Source organism: Haliotis asinina, chromosome 2 (assembly GCF_037392515.1).
Source record: "Haliotis asinina isolate JCU_RB_2024 chromosome 2, JCU_Hal_asi_v2, whole genome shotgun sequence".
NCBI classification, from domain to species: Eukaryota; Metazoa; Mollusca; class Gastropoda; order Lepetellida; family Haliotidae; genus Haliotis; species Haliotis asinina.
The window spans coordinates 88,312,663-88,333,899 of NC_090281.1; the positions used below are offsets into that span (position 1 = coordinate 88,312,663).

A 21,237-nucleotide genomic window follows, 5' to 3' on the forward strand; every position below is an offset into this window, starting at 1 on the left:
GTGTTGATACCGTTTTCAATACACGGAGAACCCAAGTCCGTATTAATGTCAGTTCACCTTTATATTACGTCGGAGTATGCAAGTTTGAAATGTGCCTTCATGCCATTTAAATCATTATTTAGAGGAAACTGAAGATTGTTTCTGCCGAAACTGAAGATAACTTAATCTATTGGTAAGTCTGTGTGTTCAGCGATTTTGCGAAGTATGTAAAGTATCCCTTTCGTGTCTGTGGCGGGAAAGTGCGGTTTCAAATATCATTTTCAAATGTAAAAAGCACACATCATCATCTGTAGCAAAACAGAATGTCATTAGGAACTTGGAACATATTTCTTAACTTTTCCTGAAACCCTTGATAGCTGTTCGTCACGTAAGAGAAACTCTACCATATTAGATAAATGAAAAACTACAAAATCAATTGTCCCAACCAGCAGATATATTGGAACCGTTTCCCGAAAAGTAATGAATTTCATTTTGAAAGGGAGGTGATGGTGAATGTGGGTTCCACACGGTGCTCAAGATTACTGCACTCACGCAGTGGCATGCATGTTTGCGTGCACGACAGTCGCACAGTGATAATATACTTGTATACCGGCATTTTAACACTCAGGCTTTGTGTTCACTCTGAGATGACTTGTCTTCGTTTAGCCCCTTCACACCGAGCTCCAGGCGAGGTAACATCAAGTACCAGGTCCTTATTTTGAGTTTTAGAACGAGTGGGGGAGTTTAGTTTTACGCCGTACCCAGCAATATTCCAGCTATATGAACCCAGTGATCAACAGCATGAACATTTACATAATTTACAGGCCGAGAGCGCTAAACCGTTTTTAAAAAGTAGCCCCAGTTGTTTAAATCTCGACTGAAGGCGCCCACTCTGTCCACCGGTCCATATATGCTGAACAGCAAAAGGAACGCAGATTTCGAACAAATGAAATGTCATAAAAGTAAGCGTTCACGTTTATGTCTTCTATCTAAAAACTTGAGAATAGACCAAAGCATTATTATTAAAAGCCTCAGAATTTTCGAGATGATAAGTATGTGTCATCGGAGAAATGATGTATGTGGTGCGTACGCAGTCGACATCGATTACATTTCCCTTGTGTTTTGTAAGAGCAATGTAAAACCGCTTGTATTACATTAATTTTGCAATTTTTTTTATATATAGACCTGTCCAGATTTCCTTCCAAGAAAGTGACAATGACTTCTTTTCACCAGCGATGGAAACGTCTGTTATATCGTTCTAGTTGGTACTCTTCACGTTAATACACGCATAAGTTTCAAATTCAATTTAAAACGAAACGATTCAAATGTGGATTTAATCTAAAAGTCACTACTTGGGCATCTGGGGAAACGGAAGGTGGAGACATTCTCAAAATTTCAGAAATATTTCTCATTTCTTGCAAATAGATATCGATCATTAGACAGGCAAAATCTAAACATTTCGCATATTTCCTTACTCTGTCACAACAGGACGGCCCGACATCGATTACATCGTGACACTGGATTCATGCCCCAACACACTTACCTCCCGTAGATCAGGCTCACGTCAACAGCAACATATTTCTTTTGTTTAGGTAGAACATGCGCTATCTAGGTTCGTGTTAAGTCATGGCCAATACATCATCGCTGTGGATCTTCCTCGTGAGTTGATGTACTGAGTACAGTGGTAACTGTGCCACAGGATCAAGAATGATGGCCAGTTACCTTAACGTCAACTGCCACCATGAGCTTTCATCTGGCGAAACTTTATTCCACTACTCTCACAATTGCCATGATTCTGGGGCTGGTGTTGTAGTCGAGTGTTCCAAAATAGACACGCTTTATTGATCACAACTTCTTTATTTCGTGAGTACGACTTCTCCGTAAGGTTCTTGTTACATTCCCACACTTAACAACGGTACAAGAATCGGTACCGAATCGTCGCTTTCACGCAAGAAAGAAGTTGTTATTCATAAAATTTGTCTGAATTGTAAAATGCCACACAAAGAATAATGACTCAAAATCGTTCTTCATATGAAAGATTTGATTTCGATTCCTCTGTTGGGCACAGTTTCTTATGTTCCCCGGGGCAGTATTCTCAAAATATTGTCCTTAATACAATAAAACTCAACTTTATTCCCACCCATTCACTGAAAATGTAGGAACAGAATATAGGAGCAGAACCTCTACCTAATCCCTGTGGATTGTCACAAGTATTTGCTCAACCACTACTACTACTACTACTACTACTACTACTACTACTACTACTACTACTACTACTACTACTACTACTACTACTACTACTACTACTACTACTACTACTACCATAGGCTGTACTGAATGCGGAGCCCATGTATAGTAATTCTATCCTATAATGAGGCAAGTCTACATAAATAGACAGTCCAGGGCATTTTGAATCATTACAGCAATGACTTAATTATGTACGTCTACTACCACAACTACAACTACAACGACGTCTTCTACGACTACAACTACGACTGCGACTACGGCTTCTGTTTCCCTTACTGCTACCACCAATTACCCAACCACAGCAACCACTACGAGGAGTACCAGCATCCCCTCTACCACTTTACATCCTTCAATGAGTCCACATTGACAAAGTTAAACATACTACTATAGAAATTGTAACCGTCTTGTATCAAGACGTGTAAGAAAATCACCATGTCAGACATGTCCAGGACTGACCACACGAGGACGGCTTGTAGTCGTACATCGCGTCAGACGCTTGCAGGGGTCAGCCTCGCTAAATAGATCCCGCTGATAAAACTTTGGATGGAATTGTTCTTAATTTTCTCCAGCATCACTAGCATCAACAATACACTCAGAGTCTGGTCATTGTTTATCTGTAAGTTGAATGGTCAGTTGACGTTTGTTTACACAGGAACGTGGACTCGCAATTCGACTTTTAAAGGGTACTACAGCTGCAACTACTGCTGCATACACTGTCTAAGTTCATGGTGAGACTATAAGCCTTTTTCTACTACCTGAGCTTTAGTACTCGTCACACTACAACTGCCGCCACTGTCAGTAATTAAACAGTGTACAATTGCTACAAATAGTATGCTATGGTTATTGAAGTTGTAACAGCTACTTATATTACTACAACAACAACAACAACAACAACAACTACTACTACTACTACTACTACTACTACTACTACTACTACTACTACTACTACTACTACTACCACCAGTGTCGGGTGAATCCTAGAAGTGTCTGGGAAATTTACTGACACCACGTTAAATAAATCATCAGACATTGCCTACATAAACGGAAAAACATGATATCCGATTCCAGTCTCATATAAATGATACTATGTCTGTCGGTGTAAGATCGCAAAGAACACTCAGAGAGAACAGGATTACATCTAAAGGTGATTTTCCTTGATGATTTCCTTGACCATCAACTAAGCATTGTGCGGTATAGCTTTGACACTGGTACTACATCATGCCTATTCTCTAATTGTCCAGGTCTACAATGTCCAACTATTTAATTGTCTCGAGAGCCGAGATCGATTAAAGCGATGCCCAACTGTGTCAAACCGAATGACAAAAAAAAAGAACGCTAATTCGTGGAGCCTGCATGCATTTGGGCTTGCAGTCAGCAGTAACTCGCATTTTGACATTATATCCACTTGCACTTTTCAATGAAGTGACATGCCGAGCAACATTCCGAAACTTTGATCATATTGTTGAACAAAATAAATGTGAAAGAAGATAGATTGTTGAGAGCTCATTACTTTCATTCTAATCTGACAAATTCATTACTATGAAAGAAAACTCCACAGGTGTGCAGTATAGCTGTCAACAGCAAAAGCTAACATAAAGTTATGCCAGTCAATGCCAAAACCAGCATCCTATGAACTATTGTACGACCGCTTCGTGAAACCATATGTCCTTGCCATGCTTCCATGTCTCCCAACCACTGTTCCCCAACATAATGGCATTTGTAACGCTAAACTAGCGCCAGGGTACACATTCAGTTATTGCTGGGTATTTGTACTATAAAAGGAAACCCAGAAACTAGCATGGGAATATTTCAGCTCTGGCGGGGTCTTAGGGAGGCTAAACGGACACTATATATCTTTATTTTAAACTTTTACGTTACAGGCCATTAACAGTTCTTCGGTGCTAAGTGCAGTCTCAGTGCTATCGATACAATATATGTCTTGATGATAGTTTTTGACCTTATAAGTCCTGGTCCTCCTCTTTTATTTTACTGAACAGTTTACAATTCTTCAGTACCGAGTAAGCGCAATATCGGTGTCATCGTTAAAATATAATGTCTCATATATTTCCACAAAACATGTCGTTTCTCGTTGGTTCTCGCAGATATTTTATAACTCTGGGCATCCATCCCACATTACGCGCTGAAATATATGAGATGAAGCGATCCAACTTCATCATTGTCGATGCCGAGTTTCATACCGGTTAGAGCGTTCGTTCGTCACGGGAGAACCATTGTTTGACAGGTGTGCAATGCGTCAAGCCAAAATTTAGCATTCAGTGTTGTGATCATGCTGGAATAGATCTAAATGCGGCGTAATTTCATACAGACTCACTCATTGTCGAAGTCTGCATATCATAATTCTTAATTACACAGCTGGTTTACTGGGAAGTCATATATTTTATGGAAGCTTCTATAACATTTGACATCACGTGACTGCATGAAAGCGTTATCTTGGGCGCGGCTTTGCTGCGTAGTGTTTCATAAAACTCGTCTAGTGCTGACCTTGAAACACAAAATTGCGCAGTGTTGGGTTAAAAACACACACGGATGTGCCCCTCTTTTATATACCGTATATTTTCTCTTTTAAGAACCAAACCACAAATACATTTACTCCCCGTGTAGATGTGGGATAGAACAGAATATATGTGTTCCGCAATCAATACTTCTAGTAGGTGTCAGAGCTTGTCTTGTAGTCAAACACACTGACATAACTGAAGTATGTACATGTATCACAAAATGAGCGTAGATCGATGCTCATGATGTCAATCACTGGAACGCGTCCTCCAGGCTCGATAATTAACAGACCACCGTTATACATGTGAAATATTGGTAGGTGTTGTGTTATAAACTCAAATCTTAAATTATTGTTATTTTGGTAACGCTCGTAATACAGTGCAAACACAAGTGTGAATATCTTTGAACATTGGTCGCAAAGCTGATGGACTGAAAATATTTCAGCCAGTTGCCTTTAAATGCATCCGAATTAACTAGAAAAACAGCGTATCCAGTCAATTAGTCTAGAACCCTGAAAAAGTAATGATCACTCGCGAATCAAATGAGAGTTCGTAGTATAATTACGGTGTGTTGAAGTATTAGAGATTTACCAGTATCTACACTAGTCAGTAACTAATCATTCTGCATCCACAGCTGAAAGTTCCTGATAACTTGAATTAAAATAAATTAAATAATTTCAATCAGTCGTTATCTCGCAGTAGTAAATCTGTTTCGGGGTTCACGTCGTTGACACAACGTTACCCTCACGTTGGCTGGAAGTTACTCTACAAGCAATTGGCCATTGCTGATGGGAGAGAACCAAACCTCACTTTCCTGCTCTGACACTTTCATTTAGGTGAATCGAATTACGAATCGAACATCAAACAGCTTGAGAAGGAACGCTCAAAATCCTTTGTGAAGTTAATAGTTTAATAGTCGTAACCGTTAAATAGGTTTAATAGGGTACTTCTTGTAATAGTGTGGGCGGAGATACTGACTCGGAACCTGTGGAGCTTCTCAGCTTGTACTGACTGTATTTTAGTCTTCTATGAAACTAGCATCACATTTCGCATAAAAACGGCTCATATATAATTATCATAAAGTGTAATAACAATGAGCTCAGAGACTTTCTTCATTTGAAGAAACTGAAATTCTAGTAATCTGGACTTGCCACATGTTCTAGACTTGCTTGACCTTTCTTGGATATAATTGTTTCAGTGTCTGTATGATAGACTAGTCCTCTTTCTCTGCAACTGGACCCGTGAAGGTCTCGGGGTAGAATAGGCCTTCAGAAACGCATGCTTGCGATAAAAGGCGACTATGCTCTATCGGAAGAGGCGACTAACGGGATCGGGTGGTCAGACTAGCTGACTTGTTTGACATATGTCATCGGCTTCCAGTTGTGCAGATTGATGCTCATGCTGGTCCCGACTGGATTATTTACAGACCGCCACCTTATAGCTTGAATATTGCTGAATGCGGCGTAAAAACTAAACTCACTCACTAAAGAATTAAAAAGAAGATTTATCCTCAAAAGATCTTGATCATACATGTATATACAACGTCTAAATGCCTCTATAAGACATCACTGTAATTCAAGCCTTCATCAATAAGTTATAATTCAATATCCTCATTCCGTCACGTTTCGATCCAGAATTTTGGATTTTGAACGTATGGCGTGGAATAATGCTGCATTCTCGAAATTTATCAAAGTAAGAGTTACTTCCCTTGAACAATTATTGCGTCGCCCGCTGAGCTGGGATATTCAAGTACACTATGACTTAATCTGTTGGGATTGCTAGTTGTCGGTAAGTTGTTGGCGCTTCTGTTAGTCATTGTTTGTTGTACAACTTCACACTTTATCTAGATCACGAACACACTTTGTTTGGTCAGACAGAGCTCGTGTTCGGAAATACCGTATGCAATGGCACATGATATAAATACATTCCTCGTGTATCGAATTACGCATTCAAGGTGTGTGACCGTCTGTCTTTCTGATGTAGAGGGTGCACAGGTTAACTACTGCTCATGACGTCACTGGCATTTAGGATACAGGTGGAATTCATTACAGGTATTGATAACAGTATCATACAGTGGTCCGTTCGCTGTGACGGTGTCGGTATCAAGCTGAGACGGTATCAGTTTAAGAGAACTGTTATCGCTCTGCAGATACGTGTAGTCTCAGGTGATGATTATGTTACTTCGACGGCTACTTGTATTGAGCATGGGCAGAGGTGCATGAAGTGGCTGTAAAATATAGGACAGTATCATGCTCCAGCACAGGTGAGTAGGCGTTTTCTTGACGCTGTGTGTGATCAACACACAGGGAGGGGAAAGAGTGAGTGAGAGAGAATGAGAGATAGTGTGAGTGAGAGGGATGCGGGAAGGGAAAGCGACAGACAGGGAGGTGTGTGTGTGTGTGTGTGTGTGTGTGTGTGTGTGTGTGTGTGTGTGTGTGTGTGTGTGTGTGTGTGTGTGTGTGTGTGTGTGTGTGTGTGTGTGTAGAGTGGGGAGTAGTTGAGAATTCACCTTAAGTTTGGCCACCCACGGTTGAGGAAACGCGCGGAATGGAAACGGTGCCAGACTGACTGATGGGACTGACAAGTGTAATCGTATCCCAGCTGAACATGTTCTCAATCACTAGACTATCTTTCCAGATACTATTATTTACAGATTACTTTCATAGTGCTTGTGTTATATACTTCATACAAAATAATGTAAAGAGGATACGTTGTTTTGTGTCGATGGAGTTACATGTAAATATGTCTATATAGCGCTTGGTAATGTTGGTAAGTACATGTAGACCTAGGACAACGTCCAGGGAAAGTGAGTGACGTAGATAGGACTATGCTAGTGTGCACGGTGCAGGTGCATCGTCATTGTCTTCAGTCTGTAACCGGAGATGTTTCGAGCTAGAATGACAGGTGTTATGAGACAGGCACTAGCGATAAATACGTCACCAATCCACAGGTTACCACCCTGCGTAATCCCTCAACAATATATCAGCGTTATTCGATTCCCTCTGCAGTCTTTCGAGGCGTGAAACTTTTTGAGGAGATGGTTAAATGGATCTCTCACACATGCATTTCTCAACTTATCGATGTTGTCGCTGAGGCTCTCATATACGACATATTTGCTTTTCAGCCACGATATTTCTAGTAGGAATTTCCCACAAACATTCCGATGAATTGAGATTCCTGGGTCGAGATTCACAAAGCGTTTCTACATGTAGACATTCGTAAGTCTGTTGTAACGTTACGAACGTTTTGTGGACAAGGTCCCATCACAGCTTTTCACTTTACGTTGGAAAAATAATGTTCTGAAATATAATTTGCGGATGCGAAATGTATATCTTACAAACTTGTCGCAACAGTGTTTCTGATTAGATCATGACATGAAAACAAATAACAGGTTCAGGCATAAACGATCCAGTCCGAGTTGACGATACAGACGGCTTCAATACTGAATATGTAGTCGCCGGGTTATATACCCTTAAATATATCACCTGACCCTTGGATATATCATAAAATTAAACAAATAATGAAACATACTAATCTCAGTTAGACTTTGTAATATATGTTAAAACGATACCCTGCACATGCTACAGATACTCCTCCGTGCGTTACACAAACAGCGAATGAAGTAAGGTAAACCATTGCTGTATGATAAGCAGAATCAATAAGACAGATGTAGACTGATCGACCTACCTTGAAATTGTCGACCGTTGGGATGACCTCTGTATGCCTATGTGTAGTATTACTGGGTGCAGCAATTGTACATTATCTGGTGTGTTTGGTGTTGATGAGCTTTATAAACGTAAATGTTCATCCATAAGACATTTCCCGTCTTCTTCATAATTCTTGGTATTTATATAGCCTCATTTGTTTGAAAGGCATACTTCTGCAATCGCGGTGTTAAGAAAGATCTCATGGGTATAATATCTTGCATGTATCATGCATCTTGTCCATGGTCCCTGAATCGTTTTGGACGTCAAACTTATGAATGATGGTTTAGGTCAAGGTCACACTAAGGTCACACTCTCAATACTTGCGTTGACGCTCGTGTTGGGTAAACTATAAGCGTTGGACTTTGTGGTGGGAACAGCGATAAAGCATCATGCTGAGATTCATTATAACAATAAAAAAGGTGTATGAGTGTGGATCTGGGAGCACTGCTGGCTGATAAAGTGTTGACGGGGACACTCAAAAAGTTGTCGCGGTCTGGGAGACTGTAAGTTAACGCCTCTTGAAAACAACGTTTCCGTCGCGTCAGAGTAATTCGCAGTGACAGATGACGGCGACACAGTTCACGTCGGCCTTTGTGTCGTGATGTAAGTCATACAATGCTTGTAATAATATTTCTTCTCTCAGAAACTCTTGACTCACTTAAACTCTTTTTCACAAACTCCTTGATTACATACATGCGTAGACTTTCTAGAGCTCACAAACATTGAAACAATGAGGAAATATTGTGAGGGCGAGTCTGTATCTGGGTGTGTTGGGGGTCGGATTTACGGAGTTCAAACATACATCACGTGACGTTGAAGTTTGTAAGTATAATGCTATGACGAGTATTATACCAGTATTGATACATAATTATGGTGACCAATACTAGACCAAACGCGACTGGCTGTCAGGCGTTACGATTTGATGAAGTGGTAGTGGATCACCTTGACCTAGTGACTCGGGCCTTCTTTCACAAGTCACTAAGGTGATCGTAAGTCACCAAAGTAACCCAAGTGTAATGTAATGGGAGATAAGGATAACCTTAGTAAGGCTGCTTCGTGATAGTGGCCCCAGTATTATCTGCACATACTTTTGTCACTGAACTGTCGTAATCTCGTGATATCGGTTCAAATCCGGCATTCTTCATGTTTAGTGCTGCATGGTTTGTGTGCACCAGGTGTGATTGAACAGTTTATTCATCAAGAAGAAGACCTCAAAGCAGAGTTGCGTCCCAGAGTTTGTGTCAGGTTGGACTTCGGTGTTTCGGGAGTTCGAGTCCAGATTCACTTCCATTATGTTTATTGGTTTGTTAGCGCCATACCTTCAACCGTGGGTTTCTCCAAAATGTATAGCCAGGAATAGCTTTACAATTGCTGGTGCGGCTTAAAGCAACATTCACTCACGCATTCACCAGAGTGGTAAACATTTAGGACCACTTCTGTCATTCCTCCTTCATTGAGCTGACATGTACTGCGATATTCTTGAAAGTGACGTTCACCCTACTGATGTACTCTAGCACTCTCACATCATCTATATCCTAAGTTGGATTTATGACTAACGCCATTTAACTATTATAATTCTCAGAGCTGTCTAAAATTCCGCAAAAACGATGCCCATAGTGAAATGTTAAAGTTCAGTTTTGCAAAACATCTTTGCAATCTGTGTTAAGTAAAACTAAACCCATCAACACTGATTATAGACATAAGCTGTATGTCAATCGGATATAATTCGATATTTCAGAATTCTACTTACTTTAAGATAAGAAAACGCATAATTTAAAGTTCTGCCTTAAACTAGCTATAAAAACTATTCAACGCTATTTGTTTCACAACAGCCACAGCGTTATAAGAGCTAGGGACCATCGCCGGCGTGTAAATGCACAGGTGGCGTTGGTACGAGGGAAAGGAGAAACCGCGCTTCACATATCCGTCTCTAAACAGTCCCGACCAAAGTCCGTAATATGTCTCAACTGGAAGAATATCCATCGTTTTGTTGACCTGGAAGAGACGGTGGGTTACAGGAATGGACCTACAGGCTGGTGTATACAGATCTTCCCTGTGTCACTGAGTGTAATGTTCTTCCCTTTGGTTTGAATTGCAGAATCCAAGGATGTCATGTTGGCGTATTCACACCAGCTGTTGGAGGATGTAAGTAATCATTAACGATGAAGCTTCAGCGAGTGTTGCTCGTTGTGTTCTACCTCGTGTATTCTACGGTTAATGGGGACTTGTTGGAATTTGATGGATCCGGCGACATCATTTCCTCCTCAAGGTCAACCAAGACCAAAGGCATTGAGTTGGGCCCAGCCTCGTTCCAGCATATCAGGGCTCGGGACAAAACTGTCAAACGAACAATGAGAGTCCTTCTTCCAGGGATGATCAGATCATTTCTGGATACTAATCTTCCGGATTTTATCCAGAGGCATATGGCCGATTCTTTGGAGGCCAGGGCCGCCAAAGATGTTGAACTACAGACCAAAGTTCAGAGACTGGAAAGAATGATGATCCGTCTGAAGTCTCGACTCGCTAACTTCGGTAACCGCGTGAGACTGATGGAGCGCCACCTAGAGGATCATCTGCAAAATCACGTTTCCACGTTACCGCCAAGGTCCACACAGTCGTCTAAAACAGCGGGGATAGACGGTTCAGGGGAACTGCAGGTATTGGAACCAGGAGACATTGTCCTTCTTGAAACTGTTCGAAATCAAACTGAGCCAAATGACGCTTCTGTTGGAGAACAAGGACTTCAGAAAACAAGCACAGGAAGCAAGACCGTAAGTATTTGGTAACCTGTTCTTATATTTCATCATTTCATGTAAGCTAACTGTTTAGCAACCCCAGTGTAACAAGTATATCGAGGTACAATTCGTTTATTTTGACGCAGTTGAGGAGAACTGGGGTGAAATGGGGTTTGACGTCGATTTTAGAATTATGATCCCTGATTAATTCTTATAATAGTGAGCGACATGCAAGACAACAACAAATGTCATATTTTTAGCGTATATTGTTATGAGTTGAGAGCGAACCGTCGACCTACCACTCCCCAGGCAAACGGTCTATCCACTGAATCATTAACATATATGGTATCTAGAACATTATGTAGAATTATGGTCTTATATATTAACAAACACGGGAACATAGCACCCTCAAGCGACAGTCATTATAATACCAAACGCTACCAGTATGTAGCTGTGTCCGGACACCTCACGTATAACATAAAGAAAGGTTTCACTCACACTCACGCAGTGTCAATACATGAAGTTCATGTCATATCACTGCCCGTGCTGTCTCATCAAAGTCACTGTTCAAAGCCAGTTCCTCGTCGTTCTGCTTCCAGTAGACGACCAGCACATAGCGTCTGAATATACACTGTACATGATTTTGATGGATACAAACAATTCCTCTCAAACTGAAAAGGAGGCCCAGTGACAAGGCAGTATCAGAACCTGAGGAAATCTGACCCGATCACTTCATATACAGCCTTACCATTGTAGGAGAGCCAGGAACTGTATTCCATGAAATGTGTGTTCTGTGAGCGGCAAAATATTAACATGCACTGGAGGTTGGTGCCAGTAAATGTTATAAATGCTTAAATCGAGACCTGTGCAGTGAGGGGCTAAGACATGCTGAGTATCGAAACATACCTCCCTCACCATGTCAACCCACATGATGTAGGTTGTGTAATACATAAACGTCCCTGTTTCACTGTAAATACAATCAATGCTTGGGTTATCGTAATGGTACTCTACAATCATTTTGCCTTACACTGATCACGTGGGTATGAATAGACTAAAACTTCATCTGTGAACCAGTGTGCGAAAAAGTTTCGAAAGTTTGCTAGGCAGTCGGGCTTGCTGTGCCTGGAAGTTCCTTGCCCACAAATTATTCGATCGTCCGAAATTTGAATGTAGACACGAGGTTCGTCATTTAGATGCTAATATGATGGGCATTTTTATCAGGCGATATTACTGGATGATTCAACAGTGTGTTATAACTTATAAAGTCGGGTGGACTAATATCTTTACAAAATGACCTAATGAAAATTCACTGTTAGGCCAGTTACGGGAGATTTACTGTCCCGACTGGATGTTTTCTAGCCACGGGCTACGAGCCAGTGGCCATTTCGCGCACAGCTCTGAATATGCATAAAACAATTCCTTTTAAATAGAAAAAGAAACCAAAGTCAGATTGGTATTAAGAACCTCGGGAAATCTTGACTTGTTTCATTAATCTTTAGCAATACCTAATGGTCAAAATAATCGGTTCGTAGACTGCGAGACAGTCTAGGTTAGGGCGGTTGAAGAAGCTCACTGCGCAACACTAGCAAGCCCTTCACACTGAAGGCTGGTTTCGATTGTTCATAAGAGAGGCCCGTCTCTACTTAGTTAACTCTTTCCCTATGTTCTCTTACTCTCTACATTGTTTTGTTCCATACTGGTCCAGTTGATCTCGATATAGCAGCATCATGAGGGAGAGGGGAGGGGGTGGGGTGTGAAAGGAAGGAAGGGCAGCTGCTTCAAGTCGCGGCAATAGACGTCTAGCGGGAGCAGTCTGTCTCCAGCTGGACTACTTCATCGCAAGCCAATGAAATCGACATCCACTGAAATACATATTTTATTTACCTTCCTCACAACCCCAAATTACGGTGTGAGAATTAGCGTGGGTATGGTTGAATGAAGTTTGTTCAGTGTGTCTGTGTTCGATTCCATGTTCAGGGGACCCGTGAAGATTCTCGTAAGAAACGAGTAACTCGATTATTTACAGACCTTCGGCATATAGCTGGAATATTGTTGGATGCGGCGTAAAACTAAACTTACTCGCTCATGTTCAGTGGCACTGTGATTTCTAGTTTAACCCGATAAATACTTCACAAGCCAAAGTATGGGAGATCTTAGTGTACTACAGAGGGTAATTTTAAAATATTTGGTAATGTTTTTAAAACTTAACATTGTCAACATCGTAGTGAGTGAGTTTATTAGCAATTTTCCAACAATATCACGACGGAGGGCACCAGAAACGGGTTTTAAACATTGTGCCCATATAGGGAATTGACACCTGGTGTTCGGTGTGACGAGAGAACGCTTTAACAAGACTACGCCAACTACCTCAACGTCTTAGGTGAGTCCTTTCATATAACCCTGGCTCACCGTTGAGTCCCTTTCGAAAATGCTTCTCACAACAAATCAACTCGAGTTATGACCAGCTTATGTCACTAAATAATAGAAACTTAGAGGCTTCAGCCTTTACACATATTCCAGTCGTATTACAGGACAAAGTAGGTAAATAATCAGATGTTTTGTGTGTCAGACAAGTATATGCGACCTGTCAATGTCACTTCCCTGATGATCAAAACAGGTTTTGCTCGTTTTCTCGTAAGTTTAAAACAATGTGACGTCCGTAGGTCTAGTTTGCAATTTGGTTAATATTTAACGTTCTTTAACCAGATAATATTCAAATATCGACTCAGTGAGCAAATAATTACTAGCTGTCCACCGTGGAGCCACCTAGGTTCGAGTTCGAGGCCACATTTACGTAGTATTCTTGGACAAGATAATTAGATCCACATTGTGTCAGTTCATCCGCCTGTAAAATGGGTACCCGTGAGGATGTGCTGGCAAAGGTGAGTGTTTCGTTCATTGCACAAACACGCAGCATGACTGTATCATCCCCAGGGAGTTGAAAAAGTATCGGAAAGTACGATAGTGGACTATGACCGGGAACAAGAATGTACGTAGCGCCACGAGCGGGAAATGTGACTGGATATGAGCGTCATATCGGTGGACCATTACTATTAATTTGTCCTTAAAGCGGTTTTCCATACGAACGAGATTCGGATTGATAGGGGTCCGCAGTAGAAGTAGGTTCAATCTATTTCACTTCCATGTATTCCTTTTCTGTTTTCACGTCTTAACCAGGGTTGTTGTCGTCTGGTTCACATTTCTGTCCCCGCCTAGTACAACGCAGACATGTATGTGATACTACCGTGGCCCTCGTCAGCGCGGAACGTCTAGATATGTCACATGATACTCAATCTTGTTGACGTACAGCTACAGGAACACAAACACTCGTTCCGTAGTTCCTCCAACAAGCCGCAAAATGTCACTCTTTTTGCAAATTTCTTACTTTAATAAATAGTATCTATGGATGAGATAATATTATTTAAGAAAATGGAATATATCATTGCTGATGTTATTTTATAATGGTCAAGTTGTTCTCTTCTCTATACGGTGGCGGGTTCACCGATGTCATGTATAATACTGTGAGTCACAAATACAAGAGTGGGTGAGTGAGTGTGTTGAGTTTTACGCTAATTTTACCAGTATTCCAACAATATGAAAGAGGGTATCACCAAACGTAGGCTCGCACATTTTACCCATGTATGGAATCGAACCCGGGTCGTTGACAAGACGAACAAACACCATAGTCACTAGGCTAGCCCACCGCTCCATACATGTACAGAACAGCACACCAGTAAATCAAGGGTGTAACGTTCACTGATATTTGGCACTGAAACACTGGGTATTTATGCTTGTAATTTTAAATGATTTAAATGCACATTGATATGTCGATTGTGAGTGAAATGAAAACAAGGAGCACGTCATTCCTCTGATAACATTTGCTCGTCGCTTTAATTGCAAAGTAAACAATAAATTTTCTAACGTGAAACCTTTTTTATAAGCAACTCAATACATGGAACGGCATTGATCTGTAAGACTGTATAAGTTTGACTGGTTTTGCGCCGCAACTTTCCAACTTTGTCTCATGTGAGGAATCGGAACCGGTCGTCGGCGTGACAAGCAAGATACCTAATGTCCCTGCATACCCCTTTATACATTAACAGTCGAAATCATTTCCGATAGGTTATTGTTATTTTTGTGAACGAAAAAAATGAGCTTGTCATACTTGGAACAATTTTTGTCCACTTCATAGACAGACGGTGCCTAGTCAGACTGTACCAGGGTCCGAACTCTTCGTTACCATTACCATGTTTACATACATCTGCAGGGACTTTATCTTTCTGCTGCCCAGGTTACGCTATATTTATGCCGCATGCGTTGTGAAATACAAAGGTGTATTTGTATTCAATCCGGTGTCAAACAAAACGTTCATTGTAAACTTTACGGTAGTTTCACAACGTTCTCGTAAACTATCGCTAACTGCATGTCAGATATACATGTCAGATATACATACGGCGTGTGTGGTGACACTAACACTGAGCTCGTTTCCAATGGTGGCAATGTCCTTGTACTTTGTTACAATCCTCTTCCCTAAAAAAGGTCAACTATCTCCAAACACTGTCTCGCGGTCTCACTGAGTTTCGTTACACCTCACGAGCACCGCATTCTGTCGGTAAACAGACATGTCGCTTTGGAATCCTAGCATGACAGATTAACTGGACTAATTTGAAACGTCAACGTCAGACAATAATCAGCCTCGTTCATCTGCCAAGCAGAAGTTTGAGGTCAAAGGGAGCATAGCGTTGTAAACGATATGAATGGATCAGAGAAATTCCAGTGACTTAATAACCAGTGTTTTGGCGAATTTCTAATTTTTTTAACTGAAAAAAATAGTCGCTTTTGCTGATTACCGAGTGTCACGCCGGTTTGATGCCTGACTTATCATCCTTCCTCGATTACGTTTTTCGTAAGCGGCGGTTGTATGCTCCAACCACTCGCTGGTATTCATGTCCAGGACGTTGAAATAAGCTGAGATACGGCATAAACACGAAGATCGACGCCGTAGAACAGCCAGGGAACACACACAATTGTGACTACGTAACACGTTTTGTGGATAACACTTGCTTTTATACTTTACACCACGTTTCAGAGCTGATACTGGGTCCTTCAACATCATTGTCCATTAAACTCAAGAAGTTGTTATTAATAAAAACCTATCATGTATTCATGTTCGTTTAACTCCTAAATGCCTTTCAAATTCATTTAAAATCAGGACGACACCGGGTGTTAGAGAAAATCATATTTTGAGGGTAGTATACTAATAGCTACCAATCATATTCCTTAATCATTCAATGTGATCCAAGTGGTGCGTATTGTCACTTCAGACTGTTGGTAATATAATTACATATATCGTTTTACACATGCATATTGTGACAAATAGTGAGCATCTACTTGTTGGGAGTAATGTATCCCGTCGGTATGACCACCAGGTTGGAAGCTGTGAAGATCCCGTTTAAACTGGTCTTCAGTAACCCGTGCTTGTCGCAAGGGGCGACAGATCGGATGGTCAGGCTCGCTGACATGACAACTTACCTTGCCTCACTCATAAATGTCGTTTTCTGATTGGCTAAGCTCTATACTATTATTTTCAATGTACCCCGCTTACATTCGATGTATTATTTTCAATGCACACCTCTGAGAATTCCGAACTCTTCTGGTGCTTCGTGGTAGTACTTTTTCACCTCGAATAACATTGACTCACGTATCAAGCACGGAAATTACCGATGTTTTGCGATTGAAAATCGATGGAAGGGAGATAACTAAATCTGTTTACCTTGTGTCGTCTGCAAAATGGCGATTCGCCTCGCATTCAACAGAAGTGCTTTAAACAGTTCAAAATAAAAATTCAGGTGTTCGGTAAGATAAATACATTGTTCACTGGTCCCTCGGGGTCCATGGGCTCATGAACCCCCGAGGCCCTGGGGCTCGGGGAACATGAACAAACCTCGAGGGGACATAAGCCCATGACCCCCTCGCGATCAGTGAACAACTTATACTCCGCTGCCAATAGCAACTCATTCGGTACTTCGTGGTAGTTACTTTTGTTATTTCGGATAACATTAAATGACGCAGGATGCACGGACATTACCGATGTTTTGCAAATGGAAATCTAGGGATGGCTGCGAAAACATTTAACTCTCTTTCCAATAAATAAATTTTGATAAAACGTTCAAATGTAGTCTCTGTGAGTATTAAGAAGGGGAATTACATCTCGGCGACTTTACCCATGGAAAAAACCCAGCAAGATGCAAGATTCGAATCGTTTGATTCACACAGGTTGACAGGTACCATCCGATACCCATGCTTCAAACAGTTCAAACATAACATTGAGGTGTTCGGTAAGATAAATAAGTTGTTCACAGGCCCCCTCGTGACCAGTTAACAACTTATAGTATCCCAATTGCGTAGGTCGATGCTCATATGCTGTTGGTGACCCATGAAGATCCATGTTAGAATTGGTCTTCTGCAACCACTGCTTGTCGTGAGAGCCAGGTTGTAAATGTAGACATTTACTAACAGGATCGGGTGGTCAGGTTCGCTGACTTGGTTGACACATGTGATCGTATCCCAGTTGTCTAGATCGAGGCTCAGTTATATACAAATGTGTATGTGATGCGATCAACAACAACGACTCTGTTGCTCGTGTTATCCCAGTCACTCGGAACACTGAGCTTGGGACCATCAAATACTCCCTCTGCATCTCCACAACTATTAGCATATTTGTCATATTCCTACGGGATACTTTCATCAGATCGTGAGTTTGTTACTCAATGTCAAATAATGACATTACACAGTTGTGAAATAGGTTCGTCCCGTTGTTTTACCTTGACTTACAAAAGTTGGGATCTAGAGTCCAAGATGAATCAGAGATCATGACTGTGGACAGTGGTCATGAGTAGTGAACTAGCAATACCCTTGCTGCGCAGTAGGTACGTTCTCCGTATTTTTGTGCGTCTCTCCAGACGCAGTATATTGGGTTTACTGCGTTCATTCTCTACATTTTGAACGTCGCTTAAAACCCACATGTTTGGAGATCTTGATATCATCTGACAAAGTTTAAAATGCGTCGCTAAATAGAACTTGAGTATATACATTATTACTTTAGTATATTGATATTAGTTTGTCAGAAGACCTTGATATCTTCACCATATATTTCACAGACTTAAATATTATAATCCTTGACTTTCTGCATTGATAAATCACTACTGTCCATTTCCCCAGAAATCTAGATGCTTCTGTAATACTTTCTCATTTTCAGAAAAGCGACCCGAAAAGTTGCATATACAAAGCAAAGTCGGCAAAGAAACACGGAGTAAGAATTCTGGCTGTGAGTGCCAAAGATTCACGATTCATCATCTTTGGCAAGAACGATGAGCAGAAATTGCCACTGCAAACCAGCCATGTCCGCTCCGTGGTTTATGACCCCGCTACGGAGACCATAATATGGTCCAACTACAGCTCCAGGGATCCTGGGATATTCTCCAGCGATCTCCAGAAGCCTGCCAAATCCACCAGGCTGTCTCGCTTGTCCTCCGAAGGGATGGCCATCGATGTCTGCAGACGATTGGTGTTTTTCACGACCTCCACGCCACGCTACACCATCAGTAAGATGACGACTCGAGGGAAACATCTTCGAGAAGTAAAACATATGAAGAAGTATGGCCCGTACATGTATTCAGTGGCAGTTGATCCTGATGCTAAAATGATATATACGTGCCACTACTCTTTCCTTGTAAAGACCAGCTATGACGGAAGACGACAGGAGGAACTCGTAAAGGACAGCAGCTCTATCTTTGCCGTATCGCTGGATCCAACAAACCATGCTCTGTATTACAGTGCATGGGGCGGGATTAAACGACTGCAGTTGGATAAAGTTCAGTCTGAAACCGTGGTGGAAATTCGCACATCTCCCCGTAATGTTGTGTACAACCAGAACAGATTGTATTTTGATAACAGCAGGTTTATTAAAGTATTCGGCATCAAAAGCGACCGTGTGAAGACTCTTGGAAACCTTGCTGATTCAACCGTGTCCATCTGTCTTATGTAATAGCAGAGCCCACGAAGTCTCGGGATAATAGTGCCCTTTAACAGGCTTTACATTTGCATTATGATACTTACCATAGGAATTTGATCAGTGGTACCTCCGGGATTCTAGGGGACCATTTGTCACTGTCAGAAACGACAGAAGAGTCCAGTAGGCTTTAACAACCTTATGTACATTTATACCAGTGTGTGTGGTAGAATGAAGCTATGGAATTGAGGACCATATGATAGTGCTTTGTGTCAAGAGCCAATAGTTGTGAATGCGGACGAGGCTTTCGGGTAATTAGAAATCATTCAGAAACATCTGTCTTTATTCACACAAAATGATCCAGCAAATAATCACCATCCACGCTTATAATACCGTCAAAGTTTCAGTATCATATAAAATGGAATTAATGCTATGCTGTTGATCATTACACATCCTTAGAACTCGAATTGACGCTTAGTGTTTTCAGGATAAGAACATGCAGAACGGTTTCAGACATTCAGAACCATGTGTCTTTAACACCGTAAGAAGGTTTTACAATCCAGCAAACTAATAACCACCAAAACGTAGGACGCCACAAAAAATGTTTCAGTATCAGATTGACTGAAAGTGGTCCTAGGCTGCTGATCAGTGTCCTGTAAAATACAAATGTACGCTTCGAGTCTTTAGGATAAGAATGTGCAGAATGGTTCCTGGCGGACCAACTACGGCGGGCCTCCGTGATAAGGGTATGTGACACCGGGTGTGCAATGCATGTGTGGTGTATACTTTTGTGTGACTGTGTTTGCTTCTGGTTCTTGCAAGTACCAAAGACGACGACGCGCATTGTTGCAAAGTTAACATCCAAGAATGGTGAACACTTTCTCTGTTAAAAGCAGTTGACAATGTGTTCCAAGTAACATGAAGAACTATGGCGTCGAAAAAACATATCATATTTTACATTTTACACATAGCTTTATATACTTGTATCTATATTATGCCATGAGGAGTTTTACTCTTAATCAATAAACTATATCAACAGGATTATGCGTTGGTTTTATATAAAAAAAATGAAGAATCGCTTCGTGATTGTTGTTTTACGACGCACGTTGCCATATTCGTTCTACAACATGGAGGTAAGACCCAGTCGGAATGGATGGCAAAATATATGTGGCACAAACTGTGTGGGGTGACACGCAATGCAATTAGCCAATGTGGTAGGCACGACCAGCAAGTGTCCCAAGTGTTTGCACAAATGTCTGAAGATAAATGTCCGAAACCATAAACATTCACCAATGAAGAAGAAAACATATTTCCATTATCACTGCCCCGTCTGCTGCAGGTTGTCATAAACACGTGCAGTATGACGGAAAGTGTGCACTCGAAATACACACGGAAGTATATGTCACAATGTGTAATTTCATCAGACATTCTGGTCATGATTTGTTTAAATGTTGAAATGGCGGAGTTTTGACAAACTGAATCTGTTTCATTGTATGTAGAAAACAACATACATTATACTTCAAACGTTGTATACAGACACGCCTGCACGCCCGAAATTTACAGACATGTTATCTAAGTAGTAGCATTTGGCTTGGTTTTGGTACAATTTTCCTACAATTTTACCAAGCATTTACCAAACAATGCTAGGCAAAATTGTAGCAAAAAGCTAGAGGGGTGGAGGCGGAAGAGAGCGTTGGCAGCCAACTGTGTGACAACAAAACAATTTTACTTTATAGTTCGAAAGAAAGATATATTTATCTTAATTACCTCACACATGAATATCGCTTTCTGACTGGCTAAGCGCTATTCTATTATTTTCAATATACCCCGCTTGCATTCGATGTATTATTTTCAATGTACACCTCTCGGAATTCCGAACTCTTCTGGTGTTTCATGGTAATTCTTCTTTGCCTCGAATAACATTGAATCGCGCTTGAAGCAACGAAATTACCGATGTTTCGGGATTAAAATTCAATGGAAGGGAGATAACTCTAAATCTGTTTACCTTGTATCGTCTGCAAAACGGCCTCGCATTGAACCTCGCC

General features: G+C 41.1%; 1 protein-coding gene across 2 annotated transcripts; it reads left to right on the forward strand.

The window, feature by feature from the left end:
- The first annotated feature begins 6,428 nt into the window (after window positions 1-6,428).
- LOC137272977 (uncharacterized) lies at window positions 6,429-20,233 on the forward strand. 2 transcript variants are annotated; one of them, XM_067805415.1, is made up of 3 exons: window positions 6,429-6,527; window positions 10,545-11,217; window positions 18,440-20,233. In XM_067805415.1, exons 2-3 carry the CDS (start codon window positions 10,609-10,611, stop codon window positions 19,226-19,228), a joined length of 1,398 nt encoding a protein of 465 aa, XP_067661516.1. In that variant the 5' UTR covers window positions 6,429-6,527; window positions 10,545-10,608; the 3' UTR covers window positions 19,229-20,233. The 2 variants fall into 2 exon arrangements, with proteins under 2 accessions (XP_067661516.1, XP_067661517.1); XM_067805416.1 differs by lacking the exon at window positions 6,429-6,527 and adding an exon at window positions 6,804-7,002.
- Window positions 20,234-21,237: the final 1,004 nt, after the last annotated feature.